This window comes from Bos grunniens, chromosome 19 (genome assembly GCF_055505025.1).
Source record: "Bos grunniens cultivar Pamir isolate PY7600 chromosome 19, Bosgru_T2T1.0, whole genome shotgun sequence".
NCBI lineage: Eukaryota > Metazoa > Chordata > Mammalia > Artiodactyla > Bovidae > Bos > Bos grunniens.
The window spans coordinates 20,817,870-20,834,722 of record NC_141183.1 but is presented as its reverse complement, the minus strand read 5'-3'; the positions used below and the strand labels follow the sequence as shown (position 1 = coordinate 20,834,722).

General features: G+C 46.6%; 1 protein-coding gene across 14 annotated transcripts in view; it reads left to right on the top strand.

The window, feature by feature from the left end:
• ATP6V0A1 (ATPase H+ transporting V0 subunit a1) overlaps positions 1-16,853 on the top strand; it is a 61,960-nt gene that overhangs the window by 39,387 nt on the left and 5,720 nt on the right. For 6 of the 14 annotated variants that reach the window (XM_086357623.1, XM_086357628.1, XM_086357627.1 and 3 more), the window contains 9 exons: positions 382-539; positions 992-1,082; positions 3,465-3,583; positions 4,384-4,600; positions 4,968-5,075; positions 9,672-9,779; positions 10,746-10,763; positions 15,015-15,132; positions 15,427-15,598. In XM_086357623.1, coding sequence (XP_086213749.1) covers positions 382-539; positions 992-1,082; positions 3,465-3,583; positions 4,384-4,600; positions 4,968-5,075; positions 9,672-9,779; positions 10,746-10,763; positions 15,015-15,132; positions 15,427-15,598 — 1,109 coding nt within the window. The remainder of the gene's footprint in view (positions 1-381; positions 540-991; positions 1,083-3,464; positions 3,584-4,383; positions 4,601-4,967; positions 5,076-9,671; positions 9,780-10,745; positions 10,764-15,014; positions 15,133-15,426; positions 15,599-16,853) is intronic. The other 8 variants (XM_086357632.1, XM_086357630.1, XM_086357625.1 and 5 more) reach the window with 2 other exon arrangements.

Here is a 16,853-nt window from a genome sequence, read left to right as displayed (position 1 = left end):
GCCCCACTGGTAACCACACAGTTAACACTAGCTAATTCAAGAATGAACTAATGTCTAGGTTACATCTGCGTTAGTCTGAAACTTTATAATTTCTCAAGCACCATTATGAAAATTATAATCTGGAAGTCTTTGACCCATAGAGAAATTTTAGAGACTATTTAGAGAATAGAGGAGCTATGTTCATTATAACACTAAAGAGGCCACATGCTGTGAAAGTACATTTCTTGTTAGTGTTTGTATTTTGGTCTTTACTTCAAGCTCTCTGACCCAGAATGGGGTAAACGTGGCGAGAGAGGAAGGGGCTAGTATATTCTGAATGACACTGTCACAACTTGAGCTGCAGGGATTATGTTTCATTGGCCTCTTTCTTCTGGCTCCCAGATGTTCAGCACTATATTCAGCGGCAGGTACATCATTCTGTTGATGGGCGTGTTCTCCATCTACACTGGCCTCATCTATAACGACTGCTTTTCCAAGTCTCTTAATATCTTTGGGTCATCCTGGAGCGTACGGCCGATGTTCGATATATACAACTGGACGTAAGTTGCCAAGAAGCTGAAAGTCAAAGCTTATTCCTTTCACGTCCAGCTCTGGATTTCCAGATAAGTGGTAAACCAGCACTTCTTTAGGAAGTGTTTGACACTGTTTCTGTTCCAAAAGAATGTAGTGTCTCCTCTTATCTATGCTCTAGCCTGGGAAATGCTTTGTGATTTGTTCAGTAGTATCAAGGAACTGAAACTGTAATTTAGGCACATTGATTCTTTTTGTAAGTTAAAAGCAGGTCTCCCAATTTCCCTACCTGGTCTTGTATGTATGTTTAATCTTTCTCTTTGTTAACTATGATCCCTTCTCACTCTCTAATACTAATCCCTCCTCTGTTACTGAAAAGACAAGGTAGCTTATAGTAATTTCTCTGGGGATCAGTTTCTGGATCACAGTGATTCCCTCTCTTGATAAAAAAATAAATGCTGGTTTTCTCCTAACATGGTAGGGAAGAGACACTTCGGGGGAACCCTGTCCTCCAGCTGAACCCAGCCGTCACTGGAGTTTTTGGTGGACCATATCCTTTTGGCATCGATCCAGTAAGAGCACTTCTTTTCTATATGTCTGACATGAAGTTGTTTTTTTTTAATTGGCCATGCCACATGGCTTTTGGAATTTTGGTTCCCCAAAAAGGGATTGTACCTGCACCCCCTGCATTGGAAGTGCAGAGTCTTAACCACTGCACTGCCAGAGAAATCTCTAACACCAAAATTTTTAAATGAAACCCAGAAGTGAAAGAATGAAAATGAAGATAAATAGTTTTTTTGGAGTTTTAGGTTACATATTTTTAGAAAACCTCAGTGTATCTGTCCAGAGTACTTTAAAGCCTCAAGAGACCCAGATGCCTTGGGGAGCCATGTTATTTTTCCTGCATGACTTACTTTAGAGATGGCTAATAATACTGACTCTGGGAAGATTGATTTTTCAAGACTCCTTCCCAGTTTATTTCTGTTTGACTTAGTTTCATTTTTATTTTTAGCAGATGTTTTAATAAAGCAAAAATAGCTCTTTTCTATGGATTTTAGATTAGCATTCTTATAAAACTTGTCCCAGAATTTTTTTTTTTTTTTCAAATGTGTAAGCAAGTAAAGTGGGATCAAATCTTTTGTGTTATGTGCTTAAACAGAGGAGGTAGGGAGGAATTTAAGCATTAGATTGTAAGGATTACAGAATTCCAGAGGAAAAGCAGATCATTGCCAGAAAGATTGAGGTTTCTTATTAAAAAAATAAAGGAATTAATCTGGCCTTTGAAAAATATTGCAGATTGTTATAGATGAAGAGAAGTATGTGCAAAAGCATAGAGGTAGGGAGATAAAAAGTTAATTATTTTAATTTTTATAGAAGCTAATGTTACTGAAATGCTTACTATGGACCAGGTACTATACTGAACCCTCAGCATATCTTATTTATCCCCAAACAATTCTATCAGGTAGAGACTGCTGTCTGTGCCATACAGATAAGGAAACTGATACTTGGAGATATTTCATAACATTTCATATGTGCATTTAACAGATGTTTACTGAATCCCTATTGTCTATAAGTGTAGCAGCTGCTAGTGAAATACATCATTCTAAGACATAGCTCCTACCCTCAAACAGCTTGGAATCTAATAATAATACTATCTCACATTTCTGTAATGTTCTGTAGTTACAGAGGTTTTGTTGTTGTTGTTGCAGACATTTGATGCTTACAGGGTAGGTACTGAGTTTAAAGTGCCTGTGGGTCACCTGGGTATAAATGTCCATCAGGCAGTTGGAGTTGCAAAAGCTCAGGCCAGATTGGGGCTGCAGAGAGAACCAGCCAGAAGTTTTCAGGTTAGAGGTCACTGAGGATGAACTCTTCATGAAGAGGCTAGTTCAGAAAAAAAGATGCTGGGCTAGATGGTGGAAGATCTGGCCTAACAGGTTACAGAGTTTGCTTTTGGTCTCAGAGGTGACAGGGATTCTTGGAGGTTTTGGCCTAGGGACATGGCTGCCTCAGAGTCATTACTTAGGAAACACACTCTGATGGGCAAAGTGGAGACAGAACTGTCAGGAAGATTTTACAGGCGTCCAGGCCTTACGCGACAAAGCTGAAGGCAATTAATATTTAAAAATAATGGAAGGACAGCACCACTGGGTTTCAGCCAGCATCTAGAAGATAAATGTCCCCAATTTCTTCAACAAATATTTTGTAATGAATAAAAAAGGAGAGCTCCAGGGAGAAGCTATAGAGACTTAAAAACCCTATCAGCAGTCACGTGATACAGTGACTTATTGGACTGTACTTTGAATAAATGAATTATTTTTAAAAATATGGATGCAATCAGGGAAATCTGAATATTAATGATTCCATGGTATTAAAGAAATCATTGTTAATGCTTTGGGGTGTTATGACAGTACTGTGGTGATTTTTTTTTTTTGCACCAGGTCTTAGCTGCAGCATGTGGGGTCTTGAGTCTTTGTTGCAGCAAGCAGGTTCTTTAGTTGTGGCATGCAGGATCTTTAGTTGCAGGAGGCAGGATCTAGTTCCCTGACCAGGGATTGAACCCAGGCCTCCTGCCTTGGGAGCACAGAGTCTTAGCCACTGGACCACCAGAGAAGTCCTTTGTGGTCATGTTTTAAAAATGAGCTCTTACCTTTTAGAGATCCATGCTGAAATATAATATGTACAGGTAAAAGGATATGATATCTGGATTTTGCTTCAAAATAATATGGAGGTGGGGCATAGGTGAGGTAATGATGAAGCAAGATTGATGAGAAGTCAATAATTAATCATTGCAGCTAGGCCATAGGTACATAGGAGTTTGTTATGTTATTCTCCCTGCTTGTATGTATGTTTAGAATTTCCACAATTAAAAAAAAAACTTTTTCAACAGTAGGTAAATATTTTTCCATTTGAGAACTGTTTGTAATGCCTTCTGTCTTCTTGGGATGCGATAGATTTGGAACATTGCTACCAATAAACTGACCTTCCTCAACTCCTTTAAGATGAAGATGTCTGTTATCCTTGGTATCATCCACATGTTGTTTGGAGTCAGCCTGAGCCTTTTCAACCACACGTGAGTTGCTCTGTTTTGTCCTAAGAATTCACACAGTTCAGACAGTGCTTTTGCCTGAAGAAGTCATAACACCTTTAGGAGGAAATAATAACTCAGAGCACTGTTCTCTATTGAAGTGCCTTTAAAAAAAATCTTAACTTCTTCAAATGAAGCTTGCTTATTAATATCAGTCCCTTAACAATGTATGAGTTTGCCAGGTGGCGCTAGTGGTAAAGAATCTGCCTGCCAGTGCAGAAGACACTAGAGACATAGGCTTGATCCTTGGGTCGGGAAGATCCTCTAAAGTATTAAATGGCACCCCACTCCAGTATTCTTGCCTGGAAAATTCTATGGGCAGAGGAGCCTGGCAGGCTACAGTCCATGTGGCTGTAAAAAGTCGGACATGACTGAGCCACTGAGCAGACAACATACAATCGTTCTCAAGATCTTTGTTAAAAAAAAAACACCACCTTGTGTAATTTTCATCAAAATGGAAGTTATGTTTTTTCCCATGATGTGTAACTCACATAAACTTGTGAATTGTAGTCTCAGAAGGTACTTGATTTTCCCTTCTCTTTCTCACGAGGGATTGACGGGGATGGTATTAGAACTGTTCAAGGTTCAAAAGTTTGAAAGTAGTCGTTAATCCTGCCTGTCTCTATTGCCTCTAGTGCTTCTGGCTGTCACTTCTTAAAGTGTTCAATTCTTAAACACAGAATTGATGGAAAGTTAGGTAGAAAGTCTAGGGAGAGCAGTCCACTTGGTATGAGGTGATCCTCGGTCTGTTCACTGTTAACATTTTTTTCTGTCTTAATTTTTAGCTACTTCAAGAAGCCCCTGAATATCTACTTTGGATTTATTCCAGAAATAATCTTCATGACCTCTTTGTTTGGTTACTTGGTTATCCTTATTTTTTACAAGTGGACGGCCTATAATGCTAAGACATCGGAGAAAGCACCAAGCCTTCTGATCCATTTCATAAATATGTTCCTCTTTTCCTACGGGGACTCTGGTAATTCAATGCTGTATTCTGGACAGGTGCGTCAATCTAGAGGTGGACTTTTCTCAGGTTGTTGTCCTAGGTCAGCAAGCCAGATGTTTCTGTGACCTGAAAGAAGCCTTTAAAACTCCTTTTCAGTCCACGCATTCAGATCTAAATTCAACCCAGTCTTATTCTTTGGGAGAGTCAACTGTAATTTTCTGTATCCAGGCAGAGTGGAATTTATAACTCCCATCCTATGGGACAAACCTGGGCTTTGCTGCAACATCTAGTTATTTTGAGAAACTGGATTATGTTTTTTATTCTTAGATCAGTAAGAAAGAACTATTTTAGGGAAAATCTCTGCTAGAGTTGGAAACTTCACGTTTGACTAATACAGTGTGCATTTTCCTCCTTACTTTGCAGAAAGGAATTCAGTGTTTCCTGGTAGTGGTTGCACTGCTGTGTGTCCCTTGGATGCTACTGTTTAAACCACTGGTCCTTCGCCGTCAGTATTTGAGGAGGAAGCATTTGGTGGGTATATTTCTGTTGCTGAAAGTTACCAGATTTTTTTTTTAATCAATGCAATTCCTCATTGGATGTAATGAGTTGTGCATAACCGGTATTCTCTTAAAATGCACTTGTGTTGTATCCCAGCATGAGCCCTGGACCTGCTGAAAAGAACAAACATGTAATTGCTGTTCAGACAGCCAGATGCTCAGCTTTGAGTAGTCCAGGTGGCAAGAACAAGTCATAGTTTTCACCTTTCCTGATGGGGCTTTGCTCATGCAGTGCTCAGCACAGTCCAGGTCTGGGCCCGTCTCACTGCAGCAATAGCTGAAGCAAGGCTGCCGGAGCTGCGGACGGCGAACCCACTCATGTGGTTTGCCTGGGCAACCACAGGGCTGACACCAAGACATTTTCTTTTAAAATGAGACCGTGATACTTTCACCAGCCAAAACATCTGGTGTAGGGAAAGATTTGGTTTAAAGCACATTGACGTTTTTTCTTTTTAAAAAAGCAGCATACGTACTTGTGCTTACTTTATGTTTGCGTGCATCTGAATTACACACACACACACACACACACACGCACACACTTAAGTTGCCAAATACCCGTTTCTGGCACTGTAGTAATGCTTACTTATTACATTGCCTGGTAAAGCCTAAAAGATCGTATTGCATGACTCTCATATGGCTGTTAGATTGTTACTCCTGTTGGAGAGCAGCTGAGTTACCAGACCGTCCTTCTCCCTTTTCTGACCATCTCCATCCTTCCATGTGCCCTCCATTCGTCTGCCCTTTCACTCCCTCCCTCTCTTATTTCCTTCTCCCTTCCTCTTTTCTCCCATTCACTATCAGGAAGGGCAACCTGTGGAGGCCCCAGTCAGCCCAACCCCGAGCCAACAGGGACTAGAGGCAGCAGCGGCTGCAACAGTGAGTGAATTAAAACCAACAAACCATCACATGTTGTTTAAAGAGGTGGCAAACAGTGCAGCAGAATTCTTTCTAAGTATGTTGAGAGCATGGGCCATGTGTGCTCTTGGGAATTTTGTCCTTGTTACTCACTGAGACGATGACAGAAAAAACCTCCACCTCTTAGGAATAGCCTGTAGTGTCATCTTTACCATTGGTCCACTAAGTTTCCATTCAGTGTATAAGTACAGTCATGTCTGTGAACTCAGGGCGTTTGTCATACCCTCTCCAAGCCCATCATCTTAATCCAAGAGGGCAGCTCTTGGACTCATCCATTGTCATGTGTGCATTTTGTGACCCTGTGTTGGATGATTTTTTTCATCATGGAGTGAGAACATCCCTGTGATTCTTGAATTGATTTCCCTCCACTTTCAAGATCTGCTTCAAAGTGATGCTTGGACATTTGGTCCACGTTAGCTGTGACTTACTCTCTTTCCAGTGGAGACTTGTACGTGTCTCCTTTTCTGTGAGAGACTCAGAAGCCCTCACATCCTCAGTTGTTCATTGAGACCTCATCCCTGCCATGTGTCTCGTGTACTTTCCACTTGGTGTAATAACAAAGTCATCTTCTGTTTCAGTCTTTCCTTCTTCCAGTGCTAGCTCATGATTCAGTGACAGCCTTTGGACCTTAAGCATTTCATTATTTGTCCTTAAAACATCTCTTAACCAAAATCTTATAATGTACTAATACCAAATTAGCCCAATCTATTCTAGGTAATAATGAATCTGTAATATTTTTGAAATCTCACCAGTAGCGGTTCTTCATTTCTATTGTATTCTAGTGGCATCATACTCTTTTAAATAAATGAAATATTTAGATGGTGACCATTTACTTCATTAGGTGTTCCTGATCCTTTAACTCCAAAAACTAATTATTCTTCTAGAACTAGTCTAAAAAGGCTGATATCTTGAATCAGAAGATATTTAAATGTGGCTGCTTAAAATTGTTTTCAAATGGGGACTTATTCTCTTTTATGAGAGGGGGAAAAATACCCTAAAGCACATACTGTCCATGTATTGACATTCTTCCCATGTGCTCTTCTTTCTTCTAGTCTTAGTTTAAAGTGTGCTTCTGCTGCATCAGTCTTGATGCTTTTAAATCTAGCATCCTCTTCTGTGATACTGTCCAAGTTAAAAGTCTCCGGTCAGGAAACCTGCTCATTCGGAGGGACTCCTTAGCCCACTGGTTCTTTAGCCAAACATCTATTTCTGGAGAGCAGCCTGAATGCATCAGAATGATCATTCCATTATGAGGCCCTAGATTCTTGACCCTAAGAGCTGAGGATATGAACACAGATCTGGTTTTGTTCCGTCCCCTGTCCTCTTGGTTGTCTGTAAGCAGTGTGTCATAGTTTTAATTTTTTCTTTTCTTCTTTCTGCTGATGTGTGTGTCTCAGCTCCCTTCCTGTAACTCACACTTCCTCTGTTCCGAAGGGACACCTATTCTGTCTGGCTGGGAGGTTTAACCTGGCTGCCCCCTCACTTCATCTGCTGGTTGGGGAAAACTTCAGAAACGACTTTATGCTTTAGGCCCTAAAGCCTGCTTCCTCAACCCAGGCACCCAAAGACCCACCCAAGGATACGCAGGAGTCCTGTCCTGTCACCAGTGTGGTGCAGAAGGTGCTGCAGAGTGTACACTTGTGTTACATGTTCAGTCCGCCTCTCGGGGGTCATCAGGTGTAATAGTTACACAACCTGGAGGTGCCTGGGGCAGTTCCCAGATCTGACTACGCATCAGAATCACCTGGTGAACTTTGAACTTGTTTCTTAGGTGTTAGAGAAGTGGAGGAAGACATAGAGATTGCCCATAATGCCATGACTCCTCGTGGCATTATGTGTCACCCCCTCCTGACACGAAAAACTAAAAGCAAAGCAATAGGTGCACTTGGTTAGGGCTGCAAACAGTACTGACAGTGAAGCTTCCCCCACCTCCTCCTCCAGGCTATTGTTAGCAAGTGGGGAATTTTGCCTTTCAATTTTTTTCTACCAATATCAGCATGTATCTGTCATCTATTGATAGAAATACGTATATACGTATGTACGGGTATATATATTTAAAACACATTAGCAGTTGGGTTTTAAATTGTAGCGCTTTTCTGCCCCTTGACTTACTGTTTCATCACAGTACCCTTAGAGTTGCCCAGCAGTCCGCAGGACTGTCGGATGTGCTAAAATTATGTAACCATCCTCTTATAGATGGCTCTGGTGGTTGTTCCCAATTCTTTGCTGTTCCAAATAATACAACATCCTTGTCCTTGTATCCTGATAAAACTTCACAGGTATAGATGTTCCTAGCAGTGGGCTTACTGTCTTAAAGGGTGCATGCATTTTGGGGGACACGCTTTTTCAATTTTGGTAGACAATCAAAACGATCATATAGTTTGTCCTTGGGGAAATATTTTTAAGATACAGATTTTCTAGGCCCACCCTAGACCTATGAAATTTACCGTTTCTAGAGGTGATATTCGAGACTGTCTATTTAATGAAATGCAGCTTTCAAGGTGATTCTGATTCAACCGGTTCTCTGACGAGCACATGAGAACCATTACTAGAAGAAAAGAGAGAATCTGCCCAAACCTGGAGGGTCGGTGGTCGTATGCTGTGGTCAGAGATGCACACCAGAGGTGAAACAACGAGTGGGGACCTTGGGGTGGCTGTCCCAAACCACTTGCGTATTGTTGCTCGTGCTGCTTGGAGGCCATTTTCCAGGAGAGCAGTCTTTGAACTCTTGCCTTGTTTGGCTTCCTGGGTGGCAGCCACGTGACATAGGTCTCAGAGCGCTTTCCTTGGTTCCTTTTCACTCTAGTGGCAGGTTAGCACTAATTGGTATCTGCCACACTTAACCCCAGTTCTGCCTGGTTTTTGTACCCAAAGAATCCCCTTGCCTCAATAAACCCAAACTTTTCCAGATCAGGCTGACTTAGAAATTCTGGTCCTGGGGACCCTGCTCAACACGCCTGTGGAGTGAGAGGCAACAGGCACCTAGTCAGCATCTGCCCACATGCCTGTGAAAAAGTTGTGTTAGCACTCGGAGTCCTCCCCTGAAGGACAGGAGCCTAACTCAGTATTCTCTAGCTGCAAGCTAATGTACATTAAGCCTTTTTTCCCTGTTCTGTGTGACCTAGAAAGTCCTTTGTTCCTGGGCAAGGACCCAGTACATTTGGGGGAGAAGTTGCTGAAACTGTCTGGCTCCTGTTGAAATCTTAGCCGACCAGGTTGCAATCACTGTCATCTGACTCCCCTCCCTCTTAGAAAGTGTAATCTTTAGTTCCAGAAAAAGTTAGGTCACTGAAGCCTTTACAGATAGAGCCACGCTTGTTAGGAGAGTCTGTTCCTACTAAGCTTTTCATGCAAGCAGGATTCTCAGTTGGCACTGGCTGAGGCGAGGTTGATGTCTCTTGGTGCAGCAGAAACTGCTTGTTGCCTCTGATCAGACTGAGGTGGTACATGTAGTTCAGGCTGGGCCTGGGCAGAGGTGGTTGGGGTGGGAACAGTGGCTTGATTTTACTTAGCTGTTCCATCAGTGGGTTTTGTTTTTGTTGTTAGAATATATGCTTTTCTGAGGTTTGTATGTACTAACCATCACCCTTCCCCACATCACAGAATGTCACATTAAAGCCCAGGCAAATTCTACTCTTTCTGTTCATCTGTGTAGGGAACTCTCAACTTTGGTGGGATCAGGGTGGGCAACGGACCGACAGAGGAGGATGCTGAGATTATTCAGCATGACCAGCTCTCCACCCATTCAGAGGACGCAGAGGAGGTAAGATCAGTGGTGTGGGCTTCCTCTCCTCCCATCTCGGGTCAGCCCTAGTCTTGTGTTCCCAAGTGGCCTCACTCCTGTCTGCTCCTTGAAAGATGAAAATACTAATTCTGAGCATCTGCCTGCCTTCTGAATCTCTTAGGGCCCCTCAGCTTTTTTCCAGTGGCCCCTGCTCTAAACTCCATGTGTTGCCTGCTGAGCCCGTAGTAATTTTGTTCTGTTGTCCGGCTTCTTGAGTTCTGCAATGCCTGCAGTAACCCTGTGCGTGAGTCAGTCACTGACCACTCTGCTCAGACTGAGGCAGAGCCAGCCCCAGTGCCCCAGCTCTGACAGCAGAAACCCGGCCAATTTTGGTGGCCCCTTCGTCCCTTGCCCTTTCTCAGACTGGTTCCCGTGTGAACCTCAATCAGTGGGTTTTTGAAGTCCTGTTCAACTAATGTGCTCTTATGGCAGACATGTTCCATGAGCCTTTTAAAGGGGTTACTTGCCTACTTTTTAAAGGGAGGGTGAAGTCTGAACATGCTAGACTTTTCCTTAAACCACCACCTCCAAGCTCAGTTTTTTTTTAAATCAGTCTCCTTGCCTGACCGTTTGTACGACAAAGCCTCTGAGCTGAACTTTGAATCTCATCTATCCACTATATTCTTCTTAAAGCATAAAGAATAGGAGTTGGAGACCCAGGGGACTGAACTGTGCAGTATGACTGACCGCGTCTACCATGTGTATGACTTTTTTTAAATAGAAATGGCAAGGCTTGGGATGCCTTTTCAAAATAAGTACCAGCACTCCAAGCACTGCTGATCTTGCTTTCCATTTGTGCTGAGGAGGCCTGTCTCTAATATGTTAGAACATTTAACATTCGCGGTCCCCCACCCCCACCAAGCAGCAATGAGTAGCCTGGTGCTTATGACTTGTGACCTTGTGTGTGGTGTGGCTTCCCACTAAGTGTAAATTTGTGTTTTCAAGCCTACCGAGGATGAAGTGGTAAGAAACCAGCTGGCTTTGGCTTCATGTTTATCTGGGGCTTCTCTTCCCATCCTTGTCATCACTCTGCTGTCCCTGCCGCATCCTGGGGCCCCACGTGACACCCGTGTACCCTGCATCTCACTGGCCATCTCTAACCAGTCTGTGAATCTGTGTTCTAAAAAAGCTCATCTCCATTAACTGCATCTCATGTCAGTCACCTCTGTCTCTGTTTCATTGACTTTGCTGATCTAATGCCTTGAGAATGGCTTTACAAGGAGCTGCAAGTAATGTCTGCACTGGCATTCTTGAAGTGACTCCCCTTGGGAGTTAAACCCTGTTGGCCTCTGCCTTCCTCTCTGTGATGCTATGATGGTCGCTCTGCCCTGGGGGTAACCATTTCCTCCTTGCTCCTCTGAGTGCTTATGGGAAAGCTCACCCTTCCTCCCTGAGATGCCGCCCACCTCTTCCTGCTGCCCTCATCGGCTTGATGATGCTTGGAGTGAGAATGCTGGACCTTTGCTGGGGGTCACCTTTACCTCCATGTGACCCAGTTAGAAGACAGACAGCTTTCAAAAGGGGGCTTTGCCTCTAGGATGCATCCCAGAAAAAAACAGTCCATCTGCATGCAAGGAGTTCATATTATCCCAGCCACACATAGAGAGTAACAGAGTAGAAAGTTGGCTAAATGTTCAGGCCACAGCCAGACTAGAAGGCCTTCTAGCTCGGCCCTGATTCGCTTAGCAGTATACACATTTTGAATTGGGTTTTTAATAGGCATTGCTGCACTGTTTGCATCTTCTCCCCAAATTTCTCTCTGAAATACCCAGACCTGTGACCCTTTCCCTTTTCTGGCTTTACTGGTGCTAAGTGGGCAGTGGGATGGGAATGGGAAAGGCTTTGCTATTCTATGTGAAAGCAGACAGTGCTCGGTCTTCCTGAAGGCTGGAGAGGTTCCTTGGCTGGTATCTGGGAGCTTCTGTTCCTCCAGACCACTCCTCTGTGCATGGCCGCAGGCTGAGCAGACCACTTCTCTGTGCATGGCCGCAGGCTGAGCAGACCACTTCTCTGTGCATGGCCGCAGGCTGAGCCGCCTGGAAAGGCCAGGTGGGAGTGCGTCCGTGTCAGTGAGGAGCCCAGCCCTCTCCCAGTAAGGCTGTCTCCAGCACCAGTGCCTCCAGCTCAGTTCTTATATGTGGCCCTGTCCCAGGGGAGTGGACATGCAAACAAGATGGACTGGAATTCAGCCTTCCCAGTCTCTGGCCCCACCCCCGACTCCCTCAGAGATTGTTTCCCATAGCATCGTAAGTGGTGAGGACATTCAGATAACTGTCTCAGATATCTAAATACATCACAGGTAGAGGCAGCAGACCCTCTCTCTGGGGGCGCTCTGTCCAGCTGCAAACCAGAGCCCGGCCCCTCAGTTGTCTGGGAAATCTTTGAAGGCTGTGACCATTCAGCAAGGGTCAGTGGAACCTCTCCCTACTGTGTCACCTCACCAGATAACATTCATCCAACCCATTCGTTCAGTCACCCTCCATGTGCCAAGCACTCTGTTTAGCACTGCAGGAACTGAGAGAAGAAAAAAAACCAAGTCCTTGCCTTCAAGGAACTCCTAGACTAATTGAGGAGACAGTCTGGGTGACAGATGCTGTGATCAAGGTGTGCCCAGGGTGCTGTGGGAGCACAGGAAGAGGGCACCTGACAGAACTCTGGGGGGGTGGGGAAGAGGACCCCTAGAAAGGGTTCCCCAAGGGCATTATTGCTGAGGTTGGCCTGGTCCAGCCAGAGTCCTGTGTGGAGGGAGGGCCAGAGGGAACGCAGACCCATAGTATGTAGTTACCATAAAGACACATTTTGGGGATAAACAAGTTTTCAGCTTGCTGGAGCGCAGTCAGGAGTTGAGGGACTGGTGAGAAGTCAGACTAGAGGTGGCAGACAGCAGCCATAGTAGAGTATTAGGCAAGAAGGAGCGTCAGGGGCGGTGAAGCTGCAAGTAACCCAGTGTGTACCATTGCTGAATACCCCAGGGGAGAAGGGGAGAGGGTGTATTGTGTGTGGGGGGGCACAGCCTGAGAGGGGTCAGGAAAGACCAGGGAGGTCTGGAGGGAAGTCAGGCATTGGCAGTGGGAGTTGGGAAGGAAGGGAGCAATAAGAGATGGGGGACGGAAAAGCCGCAGTCCTCGGGCCTTCGTGAATGCAGGCAGTGGGAGTGAGTGAGAAGTCAGGCTCGACTTCCAGGTTCCGGTGCCTGGGGCGCTAGTTATGACCCCAGTTAGACATGGGATGAGGAGCAGAAGTAGGTCTGGAGGGTCAGAGAAGAGCAGTCAGTGAGTTCACTTTGGGTGGTGTGGAGTTTGAAGCACCTGTGGTGTGGCAGGAGGAGATGTGGACTGCTGGTTGGAAACCCGCAACATGGAAGTAGAGGTGCCCATTGGGACCTCCTCCCGGGGTGGCCACTGAAGGCCTGAGTGGCAGTGCTACAGGAGAGAAAAACCAAGAGGAAGTGAGCGTGTCACGGAGAGGAGGAGCGCAAGGCAATGGTGGCAGATGCTGCAGAGGCTCAGTCACAGGATGTCTGTTAGACCTTGTGCCCGGGAGCTAAGGGGAGCAAGCCCGGGAGCTAAGGGGAGCAAGCCTGTGGAGCTAAGAGGGCGCAGCATGAGGAACAGGCATGGTGGGGCGGCCAGGAGGCGGGTAGAGGATTAGGGCGTCTGTGGTGGCTCCCAGTCGGTTGTAGCTGACTCACATGGGGCAGTGACAGACTCCCAACTGCTTGGCTGGTTTCTTACTTAATTCTCAGCCCACTTACTCTCTTCCGCACCCCACCCCCCAGTATACAGGTGTGAAAACTTGCCCACGGTTACCGAGTAGGAAGTTGGGAATGAAAGAGAGAAAGCAAGGGTAACGCCTGGAGGAAAGCTTCCTCTTCCATCTCTCTAAGGCGCCCACAGTCACTGCTTTCACGGAGCTCTTAGTAAAGCCTTGCGCTCCATGGAGATGGGGACCCTGTCCTCCCCTGGAGCGTGGACTGGGGGGTGACAGCCAGCAGTGGTGGCAAAAAGCTCTTAACAACATTGTCAGGATTGGAGTAACTATGGTTACCCTAGTTTTCAGGGTAACTAGAAGACTTTGCAAGAGCCTATTTCAGAAGAAAAGCCCAGAAATACTCTTGGTATAGATAAGGGTGAGGGAAAATGAGGCGATTGCCAGAGATAGCGTGTTGGACCTGGCCCCCCTCGCCACTGGCCATGCTCGTGAGGCCTGGGCTGTTAGCGCTTCACCAGCCAGCCCAGCCCTCTTCTGCCCTCATGATGTTTCTCAAGGTAGTTCTTTCTGGTATCTTTTGGGGGTCAAGTCATGTGAATCTGGAAAGAAACTGGTGAAAAACGGACTCTGACCTGCAGGCAAGGCAGGCTTGGAAAGCCGATTTGGGCAGCGGCCCTCTGCTTACTGGGTCCGCTCTGGGCCCTGTCAGGAGGGGCTGCCTGCCTCCTGGCCTTCAGTGGCTGTGGCGCCACCTGGGAGAATGAGGCCCAGAAGCACACCTAGGGCTGGACCCTGAGCAGGCCTAACAGGAAGCTCCCCACAGCCCCTCCTCCTTATGCTGGAAATGATCTGTGACGTTGAAAGGAAAACCGGAAGAAAGGGAGCGTGAGGAAAACAGACCTAAAAGATAACCTTCATCACCTGCCCGAGTAGGAATTTGTAAAACTTTGCCAAAATGTCCCTGTGTGATCTTTTCAGAAGTCTCTAAAGTAGAAGGGAGTGACCCTGCTGCCCACATGTTGGGAAGATAAGAAGGGGCTGCGGAGGTTTAGTCTCCTCCAGGCAGTTTGCAGCCTGGTGGCCTGTCACCTGATGCGCATCCCAGGGAAGAGCCCTTCCTGCCCTCCTGGCTCTTTGAGAGCAGGGTGCTCTGCCCTCAGGCTCCACGAGGTGGAAGTCAAGCCGGAACAGAGCTGCCAGACAGCTCTTACCCCAATGTGCACCCCACTCCGGAGCTGACAGCCTAGTGGGGAGAAGAAGCATATGTGTTAAGAAGAGTCCCATTAAGATGTAGTTCATTACAGTGTAGTATTTTGAGGGGCGGGGGGGCCCAGCTGGGGGCCCAGCCAGGCAGGATTTCCGGGGGTGGCCCCACCGAAGTGTCCCCACCAGGAATTCAGCACCAGGGGCTCTGAGCCCAGGTAGCCATTCATGCCAGCACTCAGACTCCTGCACGCTCCCCTCCCCGCCTCATTTCTGCTGTCTGGTTTCCTCCCCTGACAGTTTGATTTTGGGGACACCATGGTGCACCAGGCCATCCACACCATCGAGTACTGCCTGGGCTGCATCTCCAACACCGCCTCCTACCTGCGGCTCTGGGCCCTCAGCCTCGCTCATGCACGTGAGTGTATTAATCTCGGGTCAGAAGCCATGTCTGTCCCTCTTGCTTGGGCACTCCCTCCACTGGGGGCTTAAAGAGAGTGGACATTACCTTAGGGCTCTGGAATTATGGACTCCCGAATCCCAGAGGAGTGACATCCCGCTGGGAGGATCCACGCTTTTGCCAGGTTAGCTGTTGAGGTCGCAGGAAGCCACGGGGCAGGGCATACTGCAGTGGGGAGATGGAGAGAGAGGTGCATGGCCTGCAGCACCCCCAGCCCGACTGAACCGATGTCCTGTCTCTCCCCATCCCCAGAGTTGTCCGAGGTGCTTTGGACCATGGTGATCCACATCGGCCTGAAGGTGAAGAGCCTGGCCGGGGGCTTGGCGCTGTTCTTCATCTTTGCCGCCTTCGCCACCCTGACTGTGGCCATCCTCCTGATCATGGAGGGCCTCTCAGCCTTTCTCCATGCGCTGCGGTTACACTGGTGAGGGGAAGAGGGGGCTGGGGCGGGAACGTGTCCTTAGCTGCACAGAGGGTGGTTTTACGCTGGTCCAAAATCTGAAGACGCTAGGAAGTGTCTGCTTGCACATCGTCATGCCCAAGGACATGCTTGGTGGTGAGCCCCAGGAAGTGTGCTCTGAACAGCACAGCTCACTCTCCCAGCCTCCAGGGAGGGGCCCTGGTGTGCTGTCAGTTGGGCGCCTGTGTTCAGCCTTCTTCAATGTCCTGATTATGGCTTCAGAGATCTTCTGGGGTCTTTGTTTGGGGTTTTGCACTGGCATTTAACTCTTTCCTGTCTTCCGAGCAATGAAAGCAGCTGTAGAATAGATTCTAAGGCCAGGGAGGCGCTGGAGCACACTCTGCCCGTGTCTTGTCCCCTTATCCTGTCATGGCTCCAGTGTCTTTAGGTAGGACCCTGGCAGCTCTGTGTGAGTAGGGGGATTCCTGTTCCAGAGCATGTTGCTCGGTACACTAAAGCCATCTCTTCAGAAGGGCAGGTTTTGGATTTGTTTGTTTTCTTTCTTGAATGTTGTCTGTGGCTCTTAATGGCTGTGGATGGAAGTGGCTCAGTCCTGCGGAGTGGAGAGCTGGGGTCTGGTCTGGACTGTGACTCCATGACTTCAGAGTAAGGTTGGCAGATTTAACAAATAAAATTACAGAGCCCTCAGTTAAATTTAGATTTCAGATAAACAATGAGCTTTTTTTCTTTTTTTTTTTTAGTATTTCCCAGATGTCCATGGGACATGTTTATATTGAAAACTGGCTGTACCGTACTTTATCTGACTACCTGACCTCAAACCCTGTCTCCTTAAATCTCCCTTTACATTGTGATTCTCTCTCTCTTTTGGGGTCCATCGGCTCTGGAAGCTTTAGACCTGAAGTGTGCACACACAGCTGTGCCAGTTTAGGGGCTCACAGACTCACTGCCCTTCCCTTTGGGCTCCCTAGACGAGATGATCTGTAGTGTTCATGATCTCAGGGTCAGGAGAGAGGGCTGTGACTTTCCATTGCTTCTCAAAACCTGAAGAAAACTGAAATCTGAACCTGAGAAACCTCTTCCCCACTCCCCTTATCTTTGTTTTTTTTCTCGCCTGACTTGTCTTCAGCTGAGCCTGCTCAAAGATTCCACCATTTGTTGTTCTGAATGACAGAGGGGAAGGTGAGGCGTGGGAGGGGGAGCCGTGGCCGGGACTGACTCTTCCCTCAAAAGCTCCTTTAGGAGAATTGGCGTCAGGACA